General features: G+C 36.5%; 1 protein-coding gene across 2 annotated transcripts; it reads right to left on the bottom strand.

Moving 5' to 3' along the window:
* Positions 1–1372: 1372 nt before the first annotated feature.
* fmnl1b (formin-like 1b) lies at positions 1373–24831 on the bottom strand. 2 transcript variants are annotated; one of them, XM_028476313.1, is made up of 26 exons: positions 24402–24831; positions 20183–20266; positions 19375–19455; positions 18550–18623; positions 17966–18049; positions 17706–17840; positions 16147–16234; positions 15937–16013; positions 14661–14754; positions 12784–12858; positions 12614–12724; positions 11967–12116; positions 11114–11215; positions 10811–11036; positions 9922–10104; positions 9339–9463; positions 8514–8716; positions 7614–7848; positions 6758–6826; positions 6552–6632; positions 6314–6443; positions 5212–5375; positions 3996–4097; positions 3631–3732; positions 3431–3545; positions 1373–1834 (listed from the first exon to the last, which is right to left on the bottom strand). In XM_028476313.1, exons 1-26 carry the CDS (start codon positions 24525–24527, stop codon positions 1734–1736), a joined length of 3117 nt encoding a protein of 1038 aa, XP_028332114.1. In that variant the 5' UTR covers positions 24528–24831; the 3' UTR covers positions 1373–1733. The 2 variants fall into 2 exon arrangements, 1 of the variants encoding a protein (XP_028332114.1); XR_003676245.1 differs by lacking the exons at positions 1373–1834; positions 3431–3545; positions 5212–5375 and having other exon boundaries at positions 3706–3732.
* Between the last annotated feature and the right edge of the window lie 1945 nt (positions 24832–26776).

The following is a 26776-nucleotide window of genomic DNA, read 5'->3' as shown; positions in this document are numbered from 1 at the left end:
TAAATCTGGTATTTATCAGCACCCAGAGGAGTTTTAACAGAGTCTAAATCCGGCTCTTTAGAGCATCACATTCTCCTAAAAAACGTACCAAGTTACAGAAAAGGGCACAAAAAAAAAAAAAAAAAAAAAATGCAGAAAACGCATATAAAAGTATCAGAAAAATATCTGAAATGAAAAATAGTAAAAAATAGGAACGTACAAAATTACAGAAAAATACAGAAAACGACTACCAAAATAAAATAAATAAAAATAACAGAAAAATATACAAAACAACTTCAACATGAAACAGAAATATAAACAAAACCATTACTTCTTGTCTGTGCTGTGTTAATGCTCAGATTGGTCTTTATTCTAAACGCTAAAATGAATTTTGGTCATGTGACCGTCTTGAGTAATGGTGAAATTAGACAAATTAAACAATAGATATTTAGACCCTGCTGTGTTGCTCTTCTGTGACTGGTTCCTTGTCAGATTTTTAGTTCTACTTATGTGAATTATAACTGAATTCTGAATCTATTTTGAATATATTATTTTGGTGAATAAAATGTAATCGCCTGTACAGCTGGTCAGCTGTAATATATAGCCAGTTGGTGCTGGCTTGGCTTTACTGTTTACAGGAGGTAAGAAATATGAAACCGTGAGCAAACAGCATTATGAACTCTGCTTATTTAGGAGAAGCTACTTTCCTGATTTCTCATTTAAAATAAAGCTATTGGTCCTTATAGTGCAGGGTGAGACATTTAGGACATATTTATGAAAGAAAACAGAGCTTCTTTTCAGAAAAGTAAGTAAATGTCTGAAAAACACTCTTATAATGGAAAAGGAGATGTGGTGAAATCAGTAGGAAAAATGGGTTTTTAATGTTATGTGGAAATAAATGGAGTGAAAAAGGTCATTTCATTAAATTAAAACCGTTTTTGGTTTCATATCCTTGATTTTGAACTTGTGCACTGAATGTACAGTGTTGAATGTACAGTGTACGATAATTCAGCTTTTGTGTTAATGCAGTTCACACTGATCATTACAGGAAAAACAAATGTTTAAATAGCAACAGTTGAGCAATAGCAATAAAACATTTGTATATAATTTGAAGAGGATGGATGTCAGAGTGAGGAAACATAAACATAAGCAAAATCCAAACCAAACCTGGTGTACAAAATCTTTTATTCTTGAACTTGCATAAGCAAAGTGAAAGTTTCATACAATTAGGTAATAAAAAATAATTTAGATATATTACAAATCTTAGTTTGAAAGAATAGCTGCAGAAAGACGCAGAGACAGAGAGAGAGAAAGAAAAGTTCTGATTCAGGAAGTTCTTCTCTTCAACTGAAAGAGATTAAAAGTCGTTTTTTTAAGCTTCTATTGTGTCACTTCATTGGTTTGTGTCAAATTTGAGTTAAATACAAGCAGGACTTTTTTCTTCTTCATTGGCTGGATGTCAGTCATATAAGTCATTTTTTAAAAGTTTTGGTCATATTAAAAATATATTTAAAGTCCTTTTTTTCATTTTTTTTTTTTTTTACTTTTTAAGACTTCATTTTGATTTCATACAGCTCCTTCAACATTTCTTAGCCTGTTTTTCAAACTTATTTTAACAGTTTCCATCCTATTTTCTACATTCCTTCATGCGACGTTCAGCTCATGCAGATTCCTCTCTTGAATTTTCTTCAGGAAACAGGTTTTTTTCAAGTTAACGTCTCCCTGTTTTTGTCTCACTGGTTGATCTTTTATAATCACAGTGAGATATCTGAGGACACCTGCAGCTGTTGTGCTGGTTTCCATTTCCCGCTGCGTCTGCCGGCATCCGCCCGTCTGTACGGCTGAGTCCTCAAATCTGAAGAAGAGCAAAGAAGAGTTCATAAAATGTGTACAAATTCACCAGATGTTCAAAGTTTGGATTTCTGGATAACTATACATTTAGAAAAAAAAGAAAGAAAAAAAAGCGCAATTAAGAATGAATGAATTAAATTAATTAAAAAATAAAATACAAATTTGCAGAATATTGTAAAAAAAACAAAAACAACATCAAAATCCTCAATAGTAAATATCTATCTATAAAAGCAAGAAAGGTCTGTGTGTGTGTGTTTGTGGAGCTAATATCTCCCCGGCGCGGTATCTGATTAAATTGAAACTTTGTCAATGGCTTCCAAAGTTTTTTAGACAGAGCTGAGACTTTCAACATGCCTGCTGCTTGCTTCAAGGGTATGCAACTTCGAATTTTTGTGGACCAATGTTCTAATGTTCTAATATTCCAATGTTCCAAAGTTCCAAAATCGGCGGGGCTTGGGTGTGGGCTCTCCAGTGATTGGATTAGAACATTGGAACATAGGGATTACAGTACATTTCATAAATGCTTTACAAATTCTGTGTGCATCTAAACAGATGGTCCGGACCTAGTCTGTTCTGGTATGAGGAGATCCGAAACTGAAATCAGAATAGATGGGGTTCAACCCCCTACAGTGTCCTTGCTCAAAGCCAAAATATAAGAAAACAATAGTTATCACTCTACACATTTCACAACAAACCTAAATGTCTCTGGCGTCCAATCTTCAAACACAACCTCATTTGGTCATCCATGAAAAAGCTCTTGAACCTCCCACTTTTCAACATACTTCCTACGGGCACGGCACTAGTTTCAATGATTTACAACAAATCTACAAATAAACTTAATAAAATGTTTGGATTAAAAAACAATTTTCAAAAATGTGCAAAAATTCATCACGTTTGATATTCTTCCGAGAAACAAAATAAAAAGTAGAAAAAAAATTGAATCGTGCAAAAATACAAAACATATCAAAATAGAATAAATAAATTGAATCAAAACAAACACATGAATATATAAATCAATAAATACAACAATCTAAATGAAGGTATCAATCACATTTTCTTTATAATGTCAACAGATACATTTAAAATGTTTACATTTATTTCACAAAAAGCTTGGATTACTTTCAAGACTCGAAAGATGCACAACTCACAGAATGTTTGTCTGGTTAAAAATGATGTTTGATAAGTTCAAAATCAGATCAGAGGAGGAGGAAACGTTAAACACATTTCAAAGTAAAAGACAGGAAAATCACAGCGAAAGAGAGAGAGCGAAATCACCTCGTCGCTGAAGACGGAGTCACAGAAAAGACGAGAAGAACGTTTGGCAGAACGAGCAGTGAATGGAACCGACTTAAGAGCTGAAGATGAGAGAGAGAGAGAGAGAGAGACAGAGAGAGAGAGAGAGAGAGAGAGAGAGACAGAGAGAGAGACAGAGAGAGAGAGAGAGAGAGAGAGAGAGAGACAGAGAGAGGCAAACAAACCCAGCACAGCAGGAAGAAGAGCTTTAACATAGTGAGAGAAAACAAAGAATAGTAAACATTATCCATCCATCCATCCATCCATCCATCCATCCATCCATCCATCCATCCATCCATCCCTCCACCTGTGATGATGTCCTCTATGGCTCCATCCTTCCTCTCTCTCACTAAAGGTGAAATCTGTCTCTTCTTCAGCTCTGAGATCAGATCCATGTGAGGAACCCTGGACGCTACGTTAACCTGAAACCCACGAGTCAGCGTTTGACCACAACATGTTACCATGGAAATTATGAAAAAAATGATAAAACCTAAAGTAAAATTCTACCTGATTCCCTCCGACCTCTGCAGGCCTTGGAGGAGTGGGCGGAGCTTCACAGCTGACAATGAGCTGCTGCTTCTTCCTCTGTTCGTTGTCTTGCTGTGCCCGCTGAAGAAGAATAAGAAGAAGAGGAAGAAGAAGAGGAAGAAGAGAAAGAAGAAGAGGAAGAAGAAGAAGAAGAGGAAGAAGAAGAAGAAGAGGAAGAGGAAGAAGAAGAAGAAGAAGAAGAAGAAGAAGAAGAAGAAGAAGAAGAAGAAGAAGAAGAAGAAGAAGAAGAAGAAGAAGAAGAAGAAGAAGAAGAAGAAGAAGAAGAAGAAGCAGTCATGGGTTGTTTGAGTTGAAACAGGGAGGAGAACAGGGCGTCGGCTCACCTGGAATGCTTTGATGAAGCGGACGAACACGGGGAAGAAGGCGGAGGGCGGAGTTGTTTTTGAGTTTTCTCCAAAGTACTCCACAGCAGATTCATACACGTCCTGCAGCACAGCGTGTGGAGTTAGTATGAAGGTAGATATGTTGCAAAGCGTGAGAGCTCGTAGAAAGCGATGTGAGCTTGTGTTTAAAAACAGACACACATGTGAAATGAACTTTCATGTCACAAATGATGGAGAAAAATGTTGAACCTGTAGAGTTAAAATTTAAACTCAAAGATAATATTCACACGTGTGTAATCTGAATGCGAAGTCACAGACATGGGAAACTGGTGGTCCAGGGCCACATGTGGCCCCTATTCGAATTTTCTACGGCCCCCAAAGCAAACCCCCCAAAATTGTTGCAATAAGTTGGAAAAAAAATGAAGCACAACATAATACACAAAAAAACTCCCAAAACATAATATGAAAACAAAGACAAACACAACAACCACTTGAATAAACGACTACAAAAACACATTACAGAATAGTACCAGACACATAGACTGGACATAAAATTACACAAAATGACAAGAAAATACAGAAAAAAACTACATAAATACAGAAAGTGACAGAAAAATACAAAAAATTACAAGAATCCAAAAAAAATAAAAACACAATGACTCCAAAAATGCACAAAATGACTAAAACATGACAAAACATCAAAACCACAAAGACAAAAAAACAGAAAAAAAAACAAATTTTTCTCCTGTATTATTGCTTAGATCTGTCCTTATTTTAAATGCTGACATGAATGTTGATCATGTGGCCCTCGGATCAGATACAATCACAGTTTTGTGGCCCCCGCTGTGATAGAGTTGCCCATCACTGCTGTAGACTGATATTTCCACAAAGGAAGTGACAGCTGCAGACTTGGAATCCAACATTTACTCACATGTTTTTTTAATTACTTGAGCCTATTACTGTTAACAACTACAACTCTGAGGTTATAACTTCTCTACAAACTACTTTTCACGCCTAATTCTGCGCTGCTTGACTTTTGCAACATATTTTGCCAGACATCTGTTGCAAAACACATTTGCACCTATAGAAAAACCCCCCACAGACCATCAATCATTTCAAACAACAGCTCTGTCACTAGATAACATGATCACGAGCTGAGCTGTAACACCAACAGCAGAGGTGTGTATTAGGGCTGGGCTGAGGTTAGTTAGTTAACCTGAGCCGTGTGTCCGTCTGTGGTCAGGGATCTCAGCAGCTCACTGTTGGTGCTCAGGAACCTCTGGAGAACCGGGTTCTCCTGGTCCACTGATAGTTCTCTGCTGGTTCCCTCCATGCCTTGGCCCAGAGCTACGATGTCCTGCACCAGACTGTCTATGGACACTAGAAGACAAGACACACCACGCCACAACAGGTGTATTTAGTGTTAGAGTTTAGAAATAAAAGTGTGGTTCAATGTTAGTCCTAGTTTTAGTCAGTCTAGACAAGATAGGATTATACAAGACAAAATAAAATGGAAAGGACAAGATGAGAGAAGAAAGGACAAAAGATAAAAGGATAGAATAAGAAAGGAGAAGATAGGACAATAGAATAAGAATATCAAAAAAAGACAAGACAGGATATGACAAGATAAGATGGAGTGATAGGTTAAGACAATACGATATAAGAAAAGACAAGACAAAATAAAATGGAAAGGACAAGTAAAGAGAAGAAAGGACAAAAGATAAAAGGATAGAATAAGAAAGGAAAAATAAATTAGAATAGGATAAGACAATACAAAATAAAATGAAAAACAAAAACAGATGAGGTAAGAAAAGACAAAAGATAAAAGGATAAAATGAGAAAATACAAGAAATGACAATAGAATAGGATAAGAATATAAAATAAGACAAGATTAGATAGAGTGATAGGATGAGATAAGACATAATACATGATAAGACATAAGATAAGACAAGATAAAATAAAATGAGAAAGGACATGATGAGACAAGAAAAGACGAAAGATTAAAGGATATGATACAAAAAGACAAGATAGGACAATAGAGTAGGGTAAGAATATCAAATAAGACAAGATAAGATGGAGTGATAGGATGAGACAAGACATAAGATAAGATAAGATATAAGAACATGAAAGACAAGACAAAATAAAATGAGAAAGGACAAGAGGAGACAAGAAAGGACAAAAGGACATCATTAGAAAAGACAGGATAGGACAAGATAGGACAATAGAATAGAGTAAGAATCTAAAATAAGACAAGATAGGTCAGGACAAAAGGATAAGACAGGACATATATGTTTATATATCAATGAGTCAGAGCTCACCCAGTGCTGCTCTGTCTAAGAAGTGCAGCTCACAGTAGAAGTTAAGCAGCTCTGGATATTTATCCTGGATGTTACTGACGATGAAGTGAAGCAGCGTCTGTCTACGGTCGGTCGACTTGGTGTCCAACAGCTTCATAGAGTAGATGAAGTAGTACATAAAGGACAGGACAAGTCAACAGAAAGGACAGGACAAGTCCAGATGAGACACAGTAGACGGAACGGAAACCAGCGAACAAACCAAATCCAGACTCTGCAGACGGAATCCGTACGCTGCTCCACGTTTACTGCTGTTCATGTAGTTCCCAAAGGCCAGAATGATCTGTCACACACACACACACACACACACACACACACACGCACACGCACACGCACACACACACACACACACACACTGTTAAAGCTCACTGACAACACTGTCCAATCCACTTTCTGTCCATTCTTTACCTCCAGGATCTTCTTCAGTTTACTAGATGATTTGATGGACATCGACGCTGCAATGACTGCGTTTAGTTGCTGAAAAAACAAAGTTCAGTTTGTTATTCCTGTCACTGATAATATAATATTACATTTATAGAATTCATATAAGATATGTACACCTATAAAAAAATAAAAAAAATAAACTTATATATGTATAAAATAAATATTCTTATACATTAAAAACTTATAGCATATAATTAGAATTACATAAGTGTATATATTATATATTTAAATAAATATACATTTATAAGTATAGTTATATTTGTATACTGTATATATTAAAAAGTGGCATTACAAGTATATATACAGATTTATACGTATACTGTATACATAATAAGTATACTATAGTTTTATACTCATAAGTCTATTATATACTTAAAGTATATAATACTTATAATAATGAGCTTAATCACATCATGATTATAAATATTTATATTTATGTATTCATGTAAAAATTAACTATGATAAATATGCTTTATATTTACAAAATGTAAAAAATGATAAAAGTGCATTTATATACCTAAAGGTGAATTATATACTTAGTGAATGTTATACTTATATATATATATATATATATATACTTATATATATATATATATAAAATGTATACATGTAAATATATATATATATACATATACATATTAAAGAAAAAAGTACAATTATAAAGATAATTTATATTTACATTAATATGTACAGCCTATGTATAAATCAAATATTCATAACTGTGTATTATATCTATATAATAAGTATATACTATATAATTACATGTGCCTACAGCACATGTTGGTTGTTGCGCCCCCTGGAGGACGGAGGTTACACTCACAGGTTGGATTAGTTGGACGGCCTCAGGGAAGTTTCCCATGAAAGTGAGCGTTCTGATTCGCTGAGGGAGCCGTGGGATCTTACTGAAGCGCACCATGAAGCGGTCCTCCTCGCTGAGCTCGTCCAGGGGCCTGCCCTCGCACTCGTACTCGTGGATCAGCTTCAGCTCCAGCTCGCTGGGGAGGAAACGCTCCAGCAGCTCCAGGAAGTCCAGGCTCAGGGCTTTCCTGTTGTACCTGTGGGAGACAGTGGAGACTTTCACCATGAGATGTTCATCACGAGCAGGGGTGGACTGGGACAAAAATTAATCTCTGGTATTTTCTATCCAGACCAGCCATTATCAGAGGACACCACGTAGAAGCTGTGTATAAGTCAGTGATTGATTGATTATACTTTATTAATCCCCGAATGGAAATTCAGTTTCAGTTACATCCCGACCAAGAAACATGAAAAGATGATCACATATAACATGGGGGGACAGGAACGGGAGAACTGTGGAGCAGCCAGCAGCAAGGAGGCACTCCGTCACTTAGTTGAGAAATACGAAACAACGGGTAAGGTGGCGCTGTCCTTATGGCCTCGCCCTCTGCTGCCATCTGCAGGGAAGGAGGAGGGGTTGGGGCCGGAGGAGACGCTGAAAAAATGGGTTGTGTGAGAAAGTGTGGGAGTGATCATATGAGGGTTTGCCTGCGCTCTACACACAGTGAAGGACGAAGGATTTGTCGCTTAAAAAGTTCAGTTTTTTCAACTTTGAGCAACAAAGTCAAGCGTCGCTCCAATAACACGTCACGTCGCTTTAGGGGAGATAACTTGAGGTTGCGTCATTTACATTGATTTTAATGTAATCATGTTGCTTCAGTGACTTCAGTCGCGTTCGGTGTGAAAGCACCTTAATACTCACGTCTCGATGGCGCAGCAGATGTCAGAGGCTGCCATTCCTTCCTTACGCAGGGTGATGGCCAGGTTCTTGGCCCTGTTGGGCTCCATCAGAGACACTTTACTTGGAGTCTTGTGAGCCATCTTCATCCTGATGGTTACCCGATCCACAGGGGGCGACTGGGCTTTGGTTTTAAACTGCTCCTCAAAGGCCAACATGTTCAGCTCCTGATGTGGGAGTCAGACACACTGATCAAATTAATCAAAGATTACTGATTTTTTTATTCAAAGCAAATAATTTCTAACACCTGTCAAATCTGCACAGCTGAAGAAAAAAAGGGTATTTTCGGTTGTAGATTTATTTCAGATCTATTAATTTCACAGCAAGTGGGTGCCTGGGACCCCCAAAATAAAGGTTCCAGAGACCAGGGACCCCCACTGTACCTGAAGGTGGTTGAACACAAACATGTTGAACCATTATTGTCACTTTTAATCTCCTTTCACCACATATTTCATGCTTATTTTTGCCAAATCAACCACATTCATGATTTGTCATGTCCACTATTTGCCAGTTTAACGGGTTAAAAGTGACAATAATGGTTCAGCATATGTGACATTAGGTGGAAAAGTGGTGAAAAGGGTTTAGAAGTGCTGAAAATGGCTGTAAATTTGAAAATATTCTTAGTTTCTTGAATGCATATAGTGACCGCTTCCCTGTATCTTGTGACCCCAAATGGGGTCTCGACCCCAAAGTTAAGAAAACCTGCTTTAAACTACATAGTAATTGTTGTGTTTTCCTGTGATCTTCAAGATAAAAGGAATAAGGATAAGGATTGGTTTGTGCACCAACCTCCAGGACGTGCTCCTCATCCAGCTCGCTGAAGATTGTTCCTGGAACCTGATTGGACGTCAGAGGCTGCCAGTTAAACAGCGGCAGGCGGTATTTGGTCTGAACCATTTTCTTTTGTTTACAACCTTTGGACACAATGAGTAGTGTTCACATTAGCTCACTAAATATAATACAAAGCCACAACAATAAACTCACACTGAAATCACACAAAATAAAAACAAAAACACACAAGTGACTTCAAAACGGACTCTTAATAAACACAAATGACTCAAATATACACAAAATGACTCCAAAACAAAATATTGTTTGTCGTTTCCTGTATTATGACAAACATATCAGGTCGTAAAAGTGTAATAAAAGCTTCCCACTGATCTATAAGGTAACAGTCAATATAAATCTACCATCACAATTTCCTTTCACCCACTAATATTTAGCTGCAGTGTAAAGTACAATCTTACAAAATTTCAAAATACAAAATAACAAATTAATTATTTTAGAAGTAAAAATACATTTCGGTTGGCTGAATTTAAAAGAAAAAAGAACCTTCAAAATAAAAGCAATTTCTGATGTATCATCGACCAACCTGTGCTGTGTTGAGATGACCTGCCCACAGGAGGAGGTGGGGGAGGCGGGGCGGCTGGTGGGGGAGGCGGAGCGACAACAGAGGCTGGAGGCGGAGCTACAGCTGAGGTCGGTGGTGGCGGTGGAGGCGGAGCTTCTAGCGTCTCAGCTGCACTGTTGGTTCCTGAGTCTGGTTCATCTTCAGCTGTCGTCAAACGCAAGCAGAATTAATAAAATTAACAACAGAAGACAAAAGAAAAAAAATCAATAATTTGATGTAAATAAATTAGTTTCACGACACAGCGAAAAAGTAACATTTAATGCTTTCTAAGTTCCCATAAAGCTATAGCTAATCATTTCAAAAATCTTATTTTTTTCCCCTCAAAGTGAAACCTAAAAATGTGTTTTTAACATGTTTCTCTGATTGATAGAAACAATAATATTTCTTCCTTTCTTTTCCACTGTGCTGCTGTTATAATCATTATGGACACGAGAGGCCCTAAGTTTATATTTATGTTTGATAAAAACCAGTAGAAATATAGTTTTTCTCTTGTTGTTATTGTGATAAGGGAATTATTGTATATTTTTGAACTTTTGAGTATGAAGATAAAAAGATGTAGTGGCAAATAAGCAGAAAAAAGATGCTTATGCTTTCTTTTATTTAATTTAATTATATTATTATTGGAACCTACATGGAAAAGACGGATATTTGAACCTCAAAGGAAGAAATGTATTATTCATTTTTTGTTTTTACAGACTTTTTTCAGGTGAAGCTAATGGGAGGAAATATAAAAAAGCTATTTATTAAGTTATTTATTTATTTTGTGCAAAAATAATGAAGAAAACTATTTTATTAAGTGCTTTGTGTTATCCTTCCACCACTAGAGGGCAGTGTAATCCTCTGACTGAACCTTTGCGCTGCAGCAGCTGTAGGTCGAGCTTCCCAGAGTCTGATCGTTGCAGTCTGACCAACCCCTGTGACACCAGAGCCTGAACTTTGACCTCCAGCTCCTTCAAGGTCCGTGTGGACTCGTCCTCGTCTCGTTCTCTCGCCTTCATCTCGTCCACTTCTTCTTCACGTTGTCGTTGGAGCTGCTGCATCAGAGCGAGCTGAGAGCCCGACTCTCGTAAACTCTCCTGTAGTGCAGACGCAGAAACAAATCAGAGCTCAGCACTTCCTGCTTCACGTTTGAAGCAACATCTCAGACCCTCACCTTCAGCAGCTCCACTTCCTTGGTCGTCTGAATGAGTTTCGTTTCCAGCTGTGAGACTTTCTCCATCGTCTCCTTCTCGTTCTCCTGAAGCCTGGAGTCCAGCTGTGACACCGACAGGAATTTTATTTTACATCTCTGATGAAAAAGACTCTCACCATCTTTACAAATTTGGTGATATGTCCACTCCTCCCTCATGTTTCCACTCAGGTGTTCCTCATCTTTCGAAGAAACTTCTCTCACTATTCAAAATACATTTGGTGGAGGAAGGAGAATGTTGGGGGTAATAAAACAAGGAAAAAGTGTAGAATAATTCCTTGTCATTTCAACAACTTTTCAGGACATCCCATGCACTTCAGTCTCAAGAAATTGTTCCATGATTATTCAAAAGACACTTTGTAAATTTTGAGTTTGGTTGGATTAATATTTTATGAGATATGGACAATTAAGTGAGGGGGTGTGTGTGTTTATTTTTCTTCTTTTTTCAGCTTCCAATATCGCAGGAACTACATCACATAGGAAACTGTAATTTGGTATAGTAATACAGCTCCACCTACTCTCTCAGAATATACAAAAATATGTGCTATACATCCTATCTGGTGGACATGTCAGCTCATCAAAATTGGAAAAAGGTTTGTCAGGGTTTTAGGCTCGATCCTGTTTAGGCCATGAGTAAACAACTTAGCATATCATCGTTATTATGAAGTAAAATTAATGCCCATTAAGCACAGCAATGACTTCTCCTCGGGTTTGTAGACTGTGCATCAGTATTGTGGGTGAGCAGGTTTTCGTTTTTAGTGAACGGACCATGTGCCACAGTTTGAGTCCTTTCCTTTCCAGGCGTGTGTGCTCAGACCTGCGTGTTGCTCTCCTGCAGCTCCTCCATGTGCTCCAGCAGAGCGTTCTTAGCCTCTGCGTCCTCCAGCAGAGCCCCCACGTCGAACACATTGTCCAGGTAGGCCTGGATCTGCACCAGGAGTCGGTCGCTCTCTGTGAACTTCAGCTTCTACGCACACAGGAACCGACAGGATGTATTTTTCAGATTTTCACGTATTTTTTCGATTCACAGATACATCCACAACTTATATGTGTTTTATTATTTGTGTGTGTGTATTTATCATGAATTATCATGTGTTAATCGTCAACTGTCCTTGTGGATTGAGCAAAGTGTGTTTGTGGAGTGGCTGGCATGTGCATTTATTACACACACGTGTAAAGCAGCACTCCTCCACTAGGGGGCAGTGTTGAAAATTAATTTAATTTACCGATACAAAAACAGATGCCACAAGAATATCTAATAACGTCACTGGTATTCACTAGTGTCCCAAAATCACTGCAGCCTTCACTGGTCTCCTACTGATCATAGTACCACTCATGGTTTGGCAAAACATACTTTTTCATAATCCTAATGTGAAAATCTGAAAAACACACGTGAAAATCTATTTAATCTAAATCGATCTATTTGTGAATTTTTTGGGGGCGGGGCAGAGGTTGCACGCTCACCTCCAAGTAGTCGTCCAGCCCAAGTCTAGTGAACTCGTACTGCAGGTGAACTCTGAAGTTCATGTTTTCCACCGAGTGGACCACAATGTTTATGAACTGCATGCACGCCACCTGATGGGAGGAGAAGCTCAGACCTGGGGAGTGGTTTTACGTCCAATGAACAGCTTTACCATGAAGTCGATGGTGTTGTCCTCTAGGCGGAAATACTCCATCAGCTTCTCAAAGCGGCTGTTTTCAGCACAAACCTGAAACAACCAAATCCAAACGTGAACCCACACACATCCAGGAAAAAGAGTCACAGGACTTTTATCTAAAATTATGAAGGGAACAAAAACCTGATTCAAGTTGGAATGAGACGTAGCACAGGAACGCCACACATGCAAAGATACACACATTCTATCAAAATGAATTAGATTAATTTGTTAGCTCTAATTAAAAAAAATATTATTTCAAAATTATTATTTGTTTAAACGTGAATATTTGTGATAATTTCCTGTATTTAGCCCACATAAACACAAGAGGGCAGTGTACTCAGTGTTTATGTAATCATGCAATGTAACGTCCTCAAGTCACTCCACTTGACTCAGACCAAAAGTATTAAGCATCAAGATTTTTAATAATCACAGCAAAATATTCAGATTATGTGTTGAAATGCAGGGAGCAGGATTTAAAATGAGAGATATACTATATATACAAAATGACAACAAAAATAAACAAAATGACAGAAAAATAGGCACATTTACAGAAAAATAGACAAAAATAACTCTAAAAACACAAAGTCCCAAAAAGGAAAACACAAAATGACAAAAAAACAACAAAAATAAACAAAATGACAAAAAAAAATGAAAGAAAATTACTCATCTAAAGAAAATAACACAAAATGACAAAAAAAACAAAACCCCCCCCCACAAAATTACACAAAACAACAACAAAAACTCACAGAAATACAGCACCGAACACATATAAACCCTTTGTTCTTTTCCATTTTAATGCTGCCACAAATTTTTAGCATGATAATCACGTTTGTGGCCCCACTGTAACATAAAGAACACAACAAAAACTAAAGGGCGATTCATAATAACACAGAAAGAAAGAAAAGTAAAGGTTGGGGAGGACTGCGTGAAAGCGTAGCCCCTGCTAATTATAAACCCTCTGAGTTCAGGTTCACGTCTGTCTGCATTGTTGAAGCCCTGAGAGACAACAGATGCTGCTTTCTGAGGTAGGAAAGGTCAGAGGTCACATATCTACAGATCCTCATAGAGGAACAGCTGGGCGGAGCCAACGTCTACCTAAAGTAACTGAGCTGCTACAACGAAGACACCGTAACTTATACAGGCTGAGGGGTTCCAAAAAGTTCACCTGATAACCCTTTAACCTCGCTCAGCTACATGCTAAGCTAACCCAAACACGTGGGACTGGGCAGAACATGCTAAGCTAACTCATGAAACACTACGCAATAAACAAAAAAACTTCCAAGGCACACAAAACAACAACAATAATTATATAAAAACACAAAATACCCCAAAATATACACAAAATAGTTAAAGAAAACACAAAATGACAACTTATATACACACAATGACAATGGAGATACACAAAATGACAAGAAAAACACACAAATAAGGAAAGAAAGTACAACAAACAAACAAGAAAACCCTTAAAGCAACATCAGAAACCACAAAATGACACCAAAAACACACAAAAGGGCAACAAAGCACTAAATGACAATTAAAATACACAAAAAGGCAACAAATACACACAAAATGATAATGAAATTACACAAAATGGCAACAATGATCTACAAAACAACAAGAAAAAAACACAAATAAGGAAAAAAGAACAAGAAATAAACAAGAAAACCCTTAAAGCAACAACAAAATACACAGAAAGGCAATAAATATACACAAAACAAAGGAGCAGATCTATTCTTTACATGTCTGTAAATCAACCACACACATTTGAACTCAAACAGTGACGAAGGCAGTCGTCACGTTTTCCAGCCTATATTTTCAGGGTGAATAAAAAATCTTCACCAAACGCGTCTCACCTCCTTAAAGTTGTCGAAGGCAGAGAGGATGATGTCATGGCCGCCTATCACCAAACACACGGCCGCCAGAAGCTCCAGCACCAGAGCTTTGGTCCTGAGGAGAAGACCCATACATCCAAACATCACACTAACCAATGCTTCTGCTCATATGATAAGCTAGGATAACAGAAGATAAGATAAGCTAAGACAAGATAAAATAAAATTCGATAAGCTAAGCTAAGACAAGATAAGATAAGACAAGGTAAGATAACATAAACTAAGCTAGGCTAAGATACAATAAGATAAAATAGATAAGATATGATAAGATACAATAAGCTAAACTTGACTAAGGATAAAATAAGATCAGATGTGATAAGATAAAACAAGATAAGATAAAATATGCTAGAATAAGATAAAATATGCTACAATAAGATAAAATATGCTAGGATAAGATAAAATATGCTAGGATAAGATAAACTAAGGTAAGACAAGATAAACTAAGACAAGATAAACAAAGCTAAGGTAAGGTAAGTTAAGCTATAAGCTACGATAAAATGAGACATGGTAAGATAACATAATATCAGCTAGGCTAAGATACGGTAAGATAAAACAAGATAAGATAAAAAAAAGGCTAAGATAAGCTAAGCTAAGCTAAGCTAAAATAAACAAATCTCAGACAAGCTAAGATAAGCTAAGCTAAAATAAGATAAGCTAAGGTAAGGTAAGCTAGGTTAAGGTACGATAAGATAAAATAAGACAAGACAAAATAAACTAGCATAAGATAAGCTGAGCTAAAATAATCTAAACTCAGACAAGCTAAAACAAGCTAAGCTATAATAAGATAAGCTTAACTAGGCTAAGCTAGGATAAAATAAGATCAGAAGTGATAATGTAAAATAAGAAAAGTTAAGGTAAGATACCATAAAACAAGATAAGATAAAATAAGCTAGGATAACATAAGCTAAACTGATCTCTAAAATGAGATTAGATCTGATACGAACCAATAAGATAAGAGAAGCTAAGTTAAGATACAATAAGCTAAAATAGGCTAAACTAAGCAAATCTAAGGTAAGATTGCTCTGTGTATAAGTCACTTCCTTAAATATAAAAGAACAAAGTATATAGTCTTATATCGGTCAAGTTGGGATCTTATTCAGGGAACCAGATCAGTTTAGGAAGCGTTTCCTTAAGTTCTTTATACATCAAAAGTGGAAGAACTCAAAGACCCTTGTTGTTGTCCACATGTAATAAATGGAGTGTGAATGAAGCGTTGCTAGTGTGTGTGTGTGTGAAATACCGGGGACTCCTGTTTTTGAGGCTCAGTGTGATCTCGTTGACACAGTTGGGATGTTTCATCACCTGGTTGAAACCAGACTAGGGTATAAAACAGACACACAAAATATGAGGAAGATATTTGGTTTCTTTCATTTCCACCATTTTGGTATCACGGGGAGGAGGAGAAGAAGAAGAAGTAGAAGAATAACTAAAAACAAGAACTAAGTAGTACCTGGTAGTTCATGATGGCACGTAAACACATGATGCAGAGATGAACATCGTCTTTCTGACTCACTACACGTGAGTTCCTCAAAGCTTTTCTGTTAAAAGAAATGAAAAATATCATCATTCTTTGTTTCTTTGGCAACTGAATTTCCCCTTTCTGAGATCAAACCAGTATTATCTCATTTGATCTAATCTTATTTTTATTGTCTGCTATCTACCCCATATTTCTGTTAACCTCATCTCATCTCATCTCATCTCATCTCATCTCATCTCATCTCATCTCATCTCATCTCATGTCATCTCATCTCATGTCATCTCATCTCATCTCATCTCGTCTCATCTCATTTGATCTTATCTTAACACATCTTGCCTCATATCATCTCATTTGATCTAATCTAATCTCCTCTCTTTTCTCATCTCACCTCATCTCCCGTCTCGTCTTATCTCATCTTTTCTAATTTTACCTCCTCTCCTCTCCTCTCCTCTCCTCTCCTCTCCTCTCCTCTCCTCTCCTCTCCTCTCCTCTCCTCTCCTCTCCTCTCCTCTCCTCTCCTCTCCTCTCATGTAACCTTGTCTCATTTGATTGTAACTTAAAAGATCTTGTCTCATATCTTCCAATCTCATTTTGTCTAATCTTATGCCATTTGATCTAATCTCATCTCATCTCCTCTCACATCTCGTTTTATCTCATCTCCTCTTCTCTCATTATACCTCATCTCATCTCATCTCTAACCTAATCTCATATTACCTCTTGTCATTTGATCTCATTTTAACACATATTGTCTCATATCTTCATCTTGTCAAGCCTTATCATCTCATTTAACCTAATCTCTCATTTCTCATCTCACCTTATCTGATCTCATCTCGTTTTATCTCATTTTTCATTTAAAGGTAGGGTAGGTGATTTTCTCTCCAGATACACTTTTTAAGTTTTTGGTTGAAATTGTCTTTATGTCCTGACAGAAATTAAAATCTTATGTGCTCTGAAAAAGGAAAGAAGAAAGTCTGTCTTCTGTAGCATCTGTAAATCTAAAGACTTCGACCAATCACGTCTCCCTGTCTCCCTGCTCGTTCTTGACCCCTCGAGTGCACTAGCCCACACTCAATGCGCGTCAACAGTGATGGACTTAAAACTGAATTTTTAGTCGCGTTTTTTACAGTAACATTTATAATGGTAAAGTTTAGTGTTTTTACTGCTGAATGAGACATGAGATGACAAAGTTTCTACACAATACAAGCGATGAGCTGAGGTCTGCTTCTGAAGCAGCGGTGCTCGTGCATGTGAGTGAGACGGAGCACAGAGGGGAGGGGGGTAAAGGCGGAGCCATCGGCGAAGCTACATTCAAAATCATGCTAGCTTTCGAAAATCACCTACCCTGCCTTTAATATCTTATTGTAATTGTAATTATACTGTATGTTCGTTGATTTGTTAAACATACAATCAGTTGACGAGATTGTATCTTCTCTGTCAGATAATAATATTAAAAGAAAATACATTTTTAAATGAGAGCGAATAAAATCAGAAATAGCCAAAGACAGGTAGTCTGGGTCACAGTGTGAGGGCACCTGGCTGTGAAGGTCTTGCTGGTCCTGTGGTTTGGGGAGTTACTGGCACTCCTGCTCAGATCCTCCACAGACTTGTCCATATTTCCACCTTGTTCTGCGCACGGCGTCCAGTTGTCCGATGCGTCTGCGTTGCACCTGTGAAATGTAACAAAGCCCAAGTCTCAGAAATGCTCTCGACTCTCATGATAACATGATTCATATTTTTCTGCCTTGATTGTTTCAACATTGATGCTTGATGTTATTTCCAAAGCGGCTCATACGGGAGGGCGTTGTGGGCGACAGAGAGGTAATCCACCAGGACGTCCAAACCCTGGTTGTCCTCATCCAGGAACTCCTCAGCCCAACTGCAGAAAGTATAATTCAATTCATCAAAAATCCAGTAGGAAGAGGAAAAAAAGGGGAAAAATGCTCCCTCACGTGGAAACAAATGTGTTTGTGTAGCTGTTCTGATAGAAATAGATGCCAAGAAAGGACAAGAGTCATAGAAGACTAACAAAAACAGACAGAAGAGAGAGAAAAATGGAATCAAAAAGAGTAACAAAAGAATGCTGGGTTCATAAAGACATGAAAAAAGTGAAACAAAACAACCTCACAATGCAAACAAGGGAGATTATAATAATAAAAAAAACAATTATTTTCAAAATATATATATTTTTTGCAGCAAAAGTTAGAGGAGTCACAAAAAACTAACAGACAAAAACTGGAGAAAATAAAAAGTAAAACTACAAATCATCTCACAAAAAAAAAGACAAAAAGTGAAAGAAAACAATTTCACAGTAAAGATGAATATAAAAAGTATCAAAAAACAAACCTCGTAAAAACAACCCAAGAACAAGGCTCTCACCCAATGTGATTGGTTCTCAGAGAGATCTCAAGCTCTCTCAGGATCTGCGTGGACTCCTGAACTCGCCTCTTAAACTGGAAACACACAACACAAACGATCAAACTGCATATCAAAATAATTTAATGTTTAAAAAACAGTAAAAAGTTATGTCTGTGCAGATAAAACCTTCATCTAGAGCATAGATGGGCAATTGGTGGCTACGTGCACAAAATGACTGAAAAAACATACAAAATTATATAAATGACAAAAACAGAACAGTAATAAAAGAAAACACACAACAAAAAGAAAACAAAAAACCCACAAGACAACTAAAAGTGCGCAAAAAACTTTTAAATATACAAAATGACAACAGAAGAAACAAAGTACGTAAACGACAAGAACAGAAAAATAATAATAAAAAACAAACAACACAATTAAATGTCCCAAAAAACATAAAAAATTAGAGAAATATACACAAAAAACCCAAAGATATTAAAAAATGCAACAAAATGACAAGAAATACACATAAAACTGACCAAAAAATCACAAGAAGACTAAAAATAGTAAATACACCAAAAAACCCCAAAATTTTCAAAATGACAACAAAAGTACACAAAAATACTTAAAAAACATACATATTTTCTTTTAAAACCACAACAAAAAGATAACAAAAACCCACAAGACGACTAACATTACACAAAGGAACAAAGAAAATTCACAAAATGACAAAAAAAAAACCAAATATATAAAAAAATGCAACAAAAATATATAAAATTGACCAAAAAACCCACAAGACCACTAAAATACACACAATCAACTTTGATAATGTTGTAAAAAGTGTGTTACCTTCTTGACTCCTCCGTGATCCCGATGACATCTCAGCTTCTCCAGATAAGCAGACGGAGGGTTCTTCACTTGGAAACGCTCCTGAGGACGCGCACACGCACACACACACACGCACAAGCACACATTTTTAGCTTAGGTCATATTTTGGTTTTAATGGCACATGTGAGGACATCTGTCAGATTTACAAGCCTTGTGAGGACCTTTTCTACTCATTTCCGTCCTCTGTAGAGAACGTTAGGGGTCACTTTACTCATACATGATAAACTGAACAGAAGTGAGTATCTTATATTTATTCATAGACATCTGGGGCTTTACAATGACATATAATATATTAGGATGTGATGATGGGAACTCAAATATTTGTAAGATATAGTTTTTAAAAGTAGTAAAATGAAAGGTTTTAGAATCTGGAGTCAGGGTTAGTTGTGTGTCTTTATTAGAAAAGACAATAATTAAAAAAAACTTTTTAATGAATGTTAATTATAATAACATTAACATTAATAATCTAACAATAGCTAGCTAGCTCCTTGTTTACAGTCGACAATTTGCCACCAAAACGCATTTTTCGTGGGGTCATAAACACTTTTAACGTATCGTATCATATCATGTGTATGTATAAGTATAATGCACATGTAGGTATATGAATATGTATTATAATAGACATTATAACAATTTAATTGGGATAAAAACTAGCTTGTTAGCTCTTGGTTTAAAGCAAAAATGTTCCCTCAAACAAACGTGTATGTTATGGGGTCATAAACACAATTAATAATGTATTCTTGTGTGAATCAGAAGTTTTGATGCGTACCTGGTCACAGATCAGATCCCACTTCTTCTCGTTGTCGTACTGGCTCAGGATCATCACTTTGTCTGGAGGAAGATTCATCGTGTTCTTGAACACAACATGGACAAAAAACCAAACAAACAAATAAACAAACAAACAAACAAACACAATAATTGTTCCCTGGTAGTTGAATAAATTTGAAAATCTGGTATTTGTCAGAATGATTTGGGGGCAATGGGCACAGGGGGGCTTGAAAGTTCACCTTCGTTCAAAGTGGAAAACACCCAAAGAAGTTTGAGAACCACTGGGATAATGTTTGGTGTAAAAAAATAAGAAGGGCCGCACAAAATTAGCCTGAGGGCTGCGTTTAGCCCCCTGGGCCGCTAGTTGTCCATGTCTGTTCTCTGTGTTGCTGGGACACAAACACACTCAATAATTCATTGATGGTGCGATCATTTAGTGCGTGTGTGTCACATGTGAGTCACAGCTGTCATCGATGGACGTGAAAACCCAGCGACGGCTTCTTGTGTTACACCTCGGTGCCATGCTCCGGTTCACACAGCGAGAGCCAGTAGAAAGTAACTGTTGACATGGTAACACCAGCTGTTTGTAAACCGAGTGTTATTCTTGAGGACGACAGAAATAAATAAATAAATAAGACAAAATAATCCAGAAATAAATGAAGTGATTTTATTTTGAGTTTTAGACCTTCATTTCAACATCTATTCAAAGCTTCTTTTTTTTTTTAATACAACAAAGGGTAAATGCAAGGCAAGGCAAATATATTTGCATAGTGCATTTCATACACTCGATGTGCTTTACATGATCAAAAAGTGAACCAGAAAACATTCAACAGCTTAAAAATCAATACGAACGTTAAAATCAGCAGCAAAAACATTTGAAATCATCAACAAACACATTTCATCATCAACAACATGACCAAAAATCTCTCTCTCAATCATACGCAGAAGAAAAAAAAAAGTGCCTCTAATTTTGATTTAAAAATGTTCACATGTGATGCTGACTTCAGTTTGTTCCACTTCTTTGCAGCATAACAACTAAAAGCTACGTCACCATGTTTACTGTGAACTCTGGGCTCCACTATCTGACCTGTGTCCATAGATCTGAGAGACCTGCTGGGTTCATACCTGACTAACATCTCACTGATGTATTCTGGACCAAACCCATTCACACATTTATACACCAGCAGCAGAACTTTAAAGTCTATTCTGAGGCTTTAAAACTGGAGTAATGTGTTCTGTCAGGGCTGGCTAAATATGGAAAAATGTCAAATTTGTTTTCATTTAGCAAAAAGCTATAAACTCTCTGTAATCACTTTAAAATAATCCATAATCTTTTTGTTGACTTGAGATTTTAATACTATATAATATATAAAGTCCAGCATATTCTAATCACCCTCGCCAGTGGATAAGTGAATGTAATACAAAGCCAGTGCAGATTTGTTTGACCTTTGAACCCTGAGTGAAGCCATCACGCGGCACAGAGACGTGACACAGGGGCAGGAAATCAATGATGGATGTGAATATGATCAATAGGAGCTGTGGACACACACCCATCCACATCCAAAAGCAAGAGCATCTTCAATGCCTGGAAAATGCTTTGTTTATTATTATCTATTTTATTTATCTTTTAATGAGCCCCTAAAGTTGACAAAAAATACTTTGTGATGTCAAGAGTTTAAGCAGTGCGGGAAACTGATTTGCATTCTCGCCCTTTGCTGGAATCCCTGCTGCCAAACATGCAAAGAGTTATGGAAACTAAAGTCTGCAGCTTTTTCCTTCATCTTTATCTTCTACACTCTCTGCAGCACACATTTATATATTATATTATATTATATTATATTATATTCAAAGCCTCAGAGCATCCATATATGACCGATCCTCATGCTTTCTACCATCAGCATTACTTAAGTTTACACAGAAGGAAGGAAAAAAATGGAAGCATGGAAAAAAGGGAAAAACAAAGAAAAAGAAATAAAAAGACAGGCTCTGAAAAATGCAAAAAAAAAAAAAAAAAAGAAAAAGAAAAGGAAAAGCAAAGAAAGAAATGAAAAAAAAGAAATAAAAACATGGGGGAAAATAAATAAGTGAAATAAAAAAGATTTGAAAAAGAAGGAAAATAACGAATGAAAGAGAAGAAAATAGCAAAAACGAAAAAGATGGAGGCAAAGAAAAATGAAAAAAAGGGAAAAAATAAAAATAAAAGAAAGAGACAGAGGCCTTAAAAAACGGAAAGAGAAAAAGGAAAGAGCAAAAGAAAGAATACGAAAAGACGTAGGCCTTAAAAAGAAAGAAAAACAAAACAAAAACAAAACAAAACTAAGATCAAAAAAAGGAAAACAAAAAGATGGAGGTCTTAAAAAAAGGGAAAAGCAAAAGAAAAAAGAAAGAGAAGAAAACAAAAGAAAAGAAAAGGAGAAAAAATTAAAAAGATGGAGGCAAAAGAAAAAGAAAAAAGGGAAAAAAGAAAGACATTTTTAAAAGATTCATGTCTTGTGTTGTGTTTTTAGAGGCTGGTTTAACGGTTACTTTCTGCTATTGTTAAATATATTGAGTTTTAAACCTTTTAAAGGGAATTACTGGGAAATGGGAATGTTTAAAAGCTCTAAAAATCACTTCACAGTTTCATCGACTCAGACACAATCGAAGTGTGCGTTCAATCACACGTCCACAGCAGCTTTTCCCTGCCTGATAATGATTGGTTGATGATGATGATGAGGCACAGACAGGAATGCTGCTAATCACAGAGCCATGGCAGACACATATTGTATGTGTGTCTCTCACACAGTCAGTGCAGTCATGAGGTTTCCCTGTCATTGCAGACATTGTTTCAAACCAGGAGCAGCTGATGCTCCGTCAGGATGAAGTTACACACCAGGAATGATGAATGTTTACTCCCATCTCTGCCATTTCTCTATTACATTTTTTTCACTTTCAAGACATTTGCACCACTTATAACCCCTTTCAACCACTTTTTCCACCTTATGTTGTATATGTTGACCCATTATTGTCACTTTTAACCTCTTTTCACCATATTTCATGCTTATTTTTTTTGCCAATTTAACCATATTCACTATTTATCATGCCTCATCCCTCCATTTCTGCCACTTTTAAGCCAACTTGAAAACCTTTTATACCACCTTTTCTGTCCATTTTTGCCCACTCTAATTTGCAACTTTTTTACCAATTTTTGTGGTTTTTAAAATCCCATTTCACCACCTGTTCCACCATTTAATGTAATTAAAAAATTGAAAAAAAAGTATGAAAAATGTGTTTAAACTGGCAAATAATGGGAATGACGAATTGTAAATGTGGTCAAATTGGCCAAAATAAGCATGAAATATGGTGAAAAAAGGTTAAAAGTAATATTGGAGTGATATTAGGTGGAAAGGGTTTATAAGTGCTAAAAATCTCTTGAAATTGGAAAAAATTTGCTGAAAATGCATTGAAATTTGATGGAGAAGTGGTAGAAATGGGAGTAATGTAGCAAAAATGCATTAAAAGGAGCAAAAGTATGGCAAGAAAAAGTGATGAAAATAGGTTACAATATGTATAGTTTGGTGGAGTTACAGAAAAAAGTTAAAAATAAGCAAAAATGGTCTCAAATTGTTTTTTTTTAAAAAAAAGCTTTGTAGTTTCTTGAAGGCATCTGGCGACCCGCTTCCAGTGTGTCGCGACCCTAAATGGGCGCCTTAGACCACTCGGCCATCCTGACACGGTGAAGGCTTATGTAGAAAAGATCTGGAAAATGTATCAATAGTCCCAGCGGCTATTGGTACGTTTCCGTATCACTATGCTTCCTTTAAAAACCAAATTAATTCTTCTTTTTTTTAATTTTTTTTTACCGTAAATAACATCTAATCTTAGGGTATTTAATCATCTCTGTCTGGGTTTTACAAATTAAATAAACTAATGAAAACTTTAAAAAAAATACAAATAAACAAAATAAAACAATAAATATCAAAATATTATTAAAATATTTCATTTTATTCATCAGTGGTTGCTCTTCTCTAAAAAATACTATTTGTACATGTCTGTTTTGATGCATAAAACAGGAATAAGAAGCTTTTGTTTAGGTTTTATGAGGTTAAAGCAGCTTTTGCGTCACATAAAGCGGCTCCTGTGGATCACTGTGTACCTGGTACACCATAAGCCTGTCCTCAGGACATGCACATTTACAACATTTCCCACATTCCTCAGTGTTTATCATACTTTGGACTCACCAGCACAGCGGTGAAGCGCTGCTCCAGCTCCTCCTCGGGGGGCATGCTGACCCGGGCCTGGTGGTGGGGGCCTGGGGGGCCCTCCTTCCCCTGGGACAGCTCTGCACTGCCTGCTGCGTTTCCCATCACCAGGTATCAACCAAAGCTTTTTAAAAAAACTTTAAAAACCCACAGAGCAACGATACAGAGCAGTGGAGCTTGACCTTTGACCTCCCATCATCTCCATAGTCTTCATCTCTCCTCTTCTTCTTCCTCCTCCTCCGCACACAGAGCCTGGTGTATGATGAAACATAAGACAGAGGGAAAAAGATATCCTGACAGTGGCAGGCTGGGGACCAGCTGGGGGGTGCAGGGTTCCTCAAAGCTCCAGCTCCATCAGCTGATCCATGGCTCCTCTCCTTCACGTCCTTCGCCTGCTGCTGCTGCTGGGTTAGTGTGTGATAGTGAAGTCTGAGACAGAGAGGCTGAATGAAAGCAGCTAAACACACACACACACACACACACACACACACACACACACACACACACACGCTCCCTGGGTCCTAATGCCTCCATGTAGAACCTGCAGATCAAAGCTTGGACTTTTTCCATCATCAGATATACAAAAACAAAAAAAACAAAAGAGTCAATTATTTACATTTCATTTGTTTGGTTTATAAAACAACAACAACAACATAAAACACTAAACTTGACATTACTTCTAAATAAAGTCCATGTACTCTGAGCTGGAACAGGAAGTCTACTGCCTTGTGTATAGATTTGATAATCAAACTCATAATTAATATATAAAAACTTATTGGTGAGGATGCATGAGGCTTGTGAAAATGCTAGGTTAATGCTAATCTAATATTAATGCTAATGCTAAGCTTATGCTAGGATAATGCAAGGTAAACGTTAATGCTAGGTTAGTCCTTAGGTAATGCCTATGCTAAGCTAATGCTAATTTAATGCTTGGCTAATGCTAATGATTAGCTTATGTTAGGCTCATGCTAAGCTAATGCTAGGTTAATCATAGCTTATGCTTAATGCTAAGCTCATGTTAGTGTTTAGCTAATAATAATGCTAGGTTAATGCTAGATTAATGTTTGGCTAATGCTAGGCTAAGTTTTATGCTAGGTTAATGTTAATTCTAGGCTAACATTAATGCTTGGCTAATGCTAAATTAATACTAATCATTAGTCAAGGTTTATACTAAGCTTATACTAATGCTAGGCTAATGCTAATGATAAATTAAAGTTAGGCTAATGCTAGGTTAAATCTTATGCTATGCTAATGCTGGGTTAATGCTAGGCTCATACTAATACTAGGCTAATGGTAAGATAATTCCAAGATAATGCTTAAGCTAATGGGAGAATGGATGTATGGGTCTTCTGAATTCCCTCATTCAGCGTACTGCAACGTGGGTCAGCAGCAGCATTCTCACTTACATTTTCTTCAAGAAATGCAAATATTTTAGTCATTATTAGTATCAATATCAATATTATCACATTTTAAATCTGTGAACTCACTGCCATACAGTGTCAGTTTAGTTTAGCATCTATGATGATGTGTTGTGCTGGAGTAAATGAGTATCTTTTGTATTTTTAACTTTTTTTGCATTAAATCATCAAAACCTTTGGAGTTTGAGAGTTTTCGAAAAAACTACAAAATGTCAGCAACAGCTTCTTTAAAGGATTCCATTCAGACGAATGACGTTAAAATATGTTTATGAGGAAGTGAGGTGAGCTTCTAAAAAGAAGTTATTTTCTACACGTGTCGACAAACGTCAAAGAGAGAATGTGAAGAATCTGACTAAACAAGTCTGTGAACGTTCAAAGAATTTAATTCGCCTTTGAAGCAACACCTAAAAATATAAAAAATAAATAATAATGTGTCTTTGTTTGTTCTTGAGTTACTCTGAGCCAAGTGGCACATGGAATTTAACTATTAACTATTATTACTATAAAACCTACTGCTGTGCCTAATTCATCCACTGAGGCTCTCACTGTTTAGTAAAAATAACGCACGTAAAACAAAAGTGAACAGCAGGTGGCAGCACAACACAAATACCCGTCTGGATTTAATAGTTTTAGATTCATATGTTTACACTGCAGAGCAATAACTTATTGATCAAATCATTATTGATTATGTCAGGAATATTAGTTTTGAAAACTGAATGAGCAGTGTATTTATCTACAGTATTTAATCATGTATATTAGCCATGTAGGCTACAAATGAAAAAAATGTATGCACACATACTATGGAAGCTTTTCTGTTTGTATTAAAATGCTTTAAAATTAATACATTTTTAAAAATAAAATAAAAATAAATACGTAAAAAAAAATTTTTTAAATTCAGTGAATCAAAGAAAAGATAAATATTAAGAAAATCTGCAA

Source organism: Gouania willdenowi, chromosome 19 (assembly GCF_900634775.1).
Source record: "Gouania willdenowi chromosome 19, fGouWil2.1, whole genome shotgun sequence".
Lineage (NCBI taxonomy): Eukaryota > Metazoa > Chordata > Actinopteri > Blenniiformes > Gobiesocidae > Gouania > Gouania willdenowi.
The sequence above is the reverse complement of the archived record's forward strand: the minus strand, read 5'-3'. Positions and strand labels throughout refer to the sequence as shown.

What these genes read in the sequence shown, in the direction of transcription:
- fmnl1b (XM_028476313.1), bottom strand. Translation starts at nt 24,527, where the DNA reads ATGGGAAACGCAGCAGGCAGTGCAGAGCTGTCCCAGGGGAAGGAGGGC. An exon ending in GGGATCTGATCTGTGACCAG is followed by an intron (nt 19,456 to 20,182) that starts GTACGCATCAAA and finishes GCGCGTCCTCAG; the next exon opens with GAGCGTTTCCAAGTGAAGAA. An exon ending in AGCAAGACCTTCACAGCCAG is followed by an intron (nt 16,235 to 17,705) that starts GTGCCCTCACAC and finishes TTCTTTTAACAG; the next exon opens with AAAAGCTTTGAGGAACTCAC.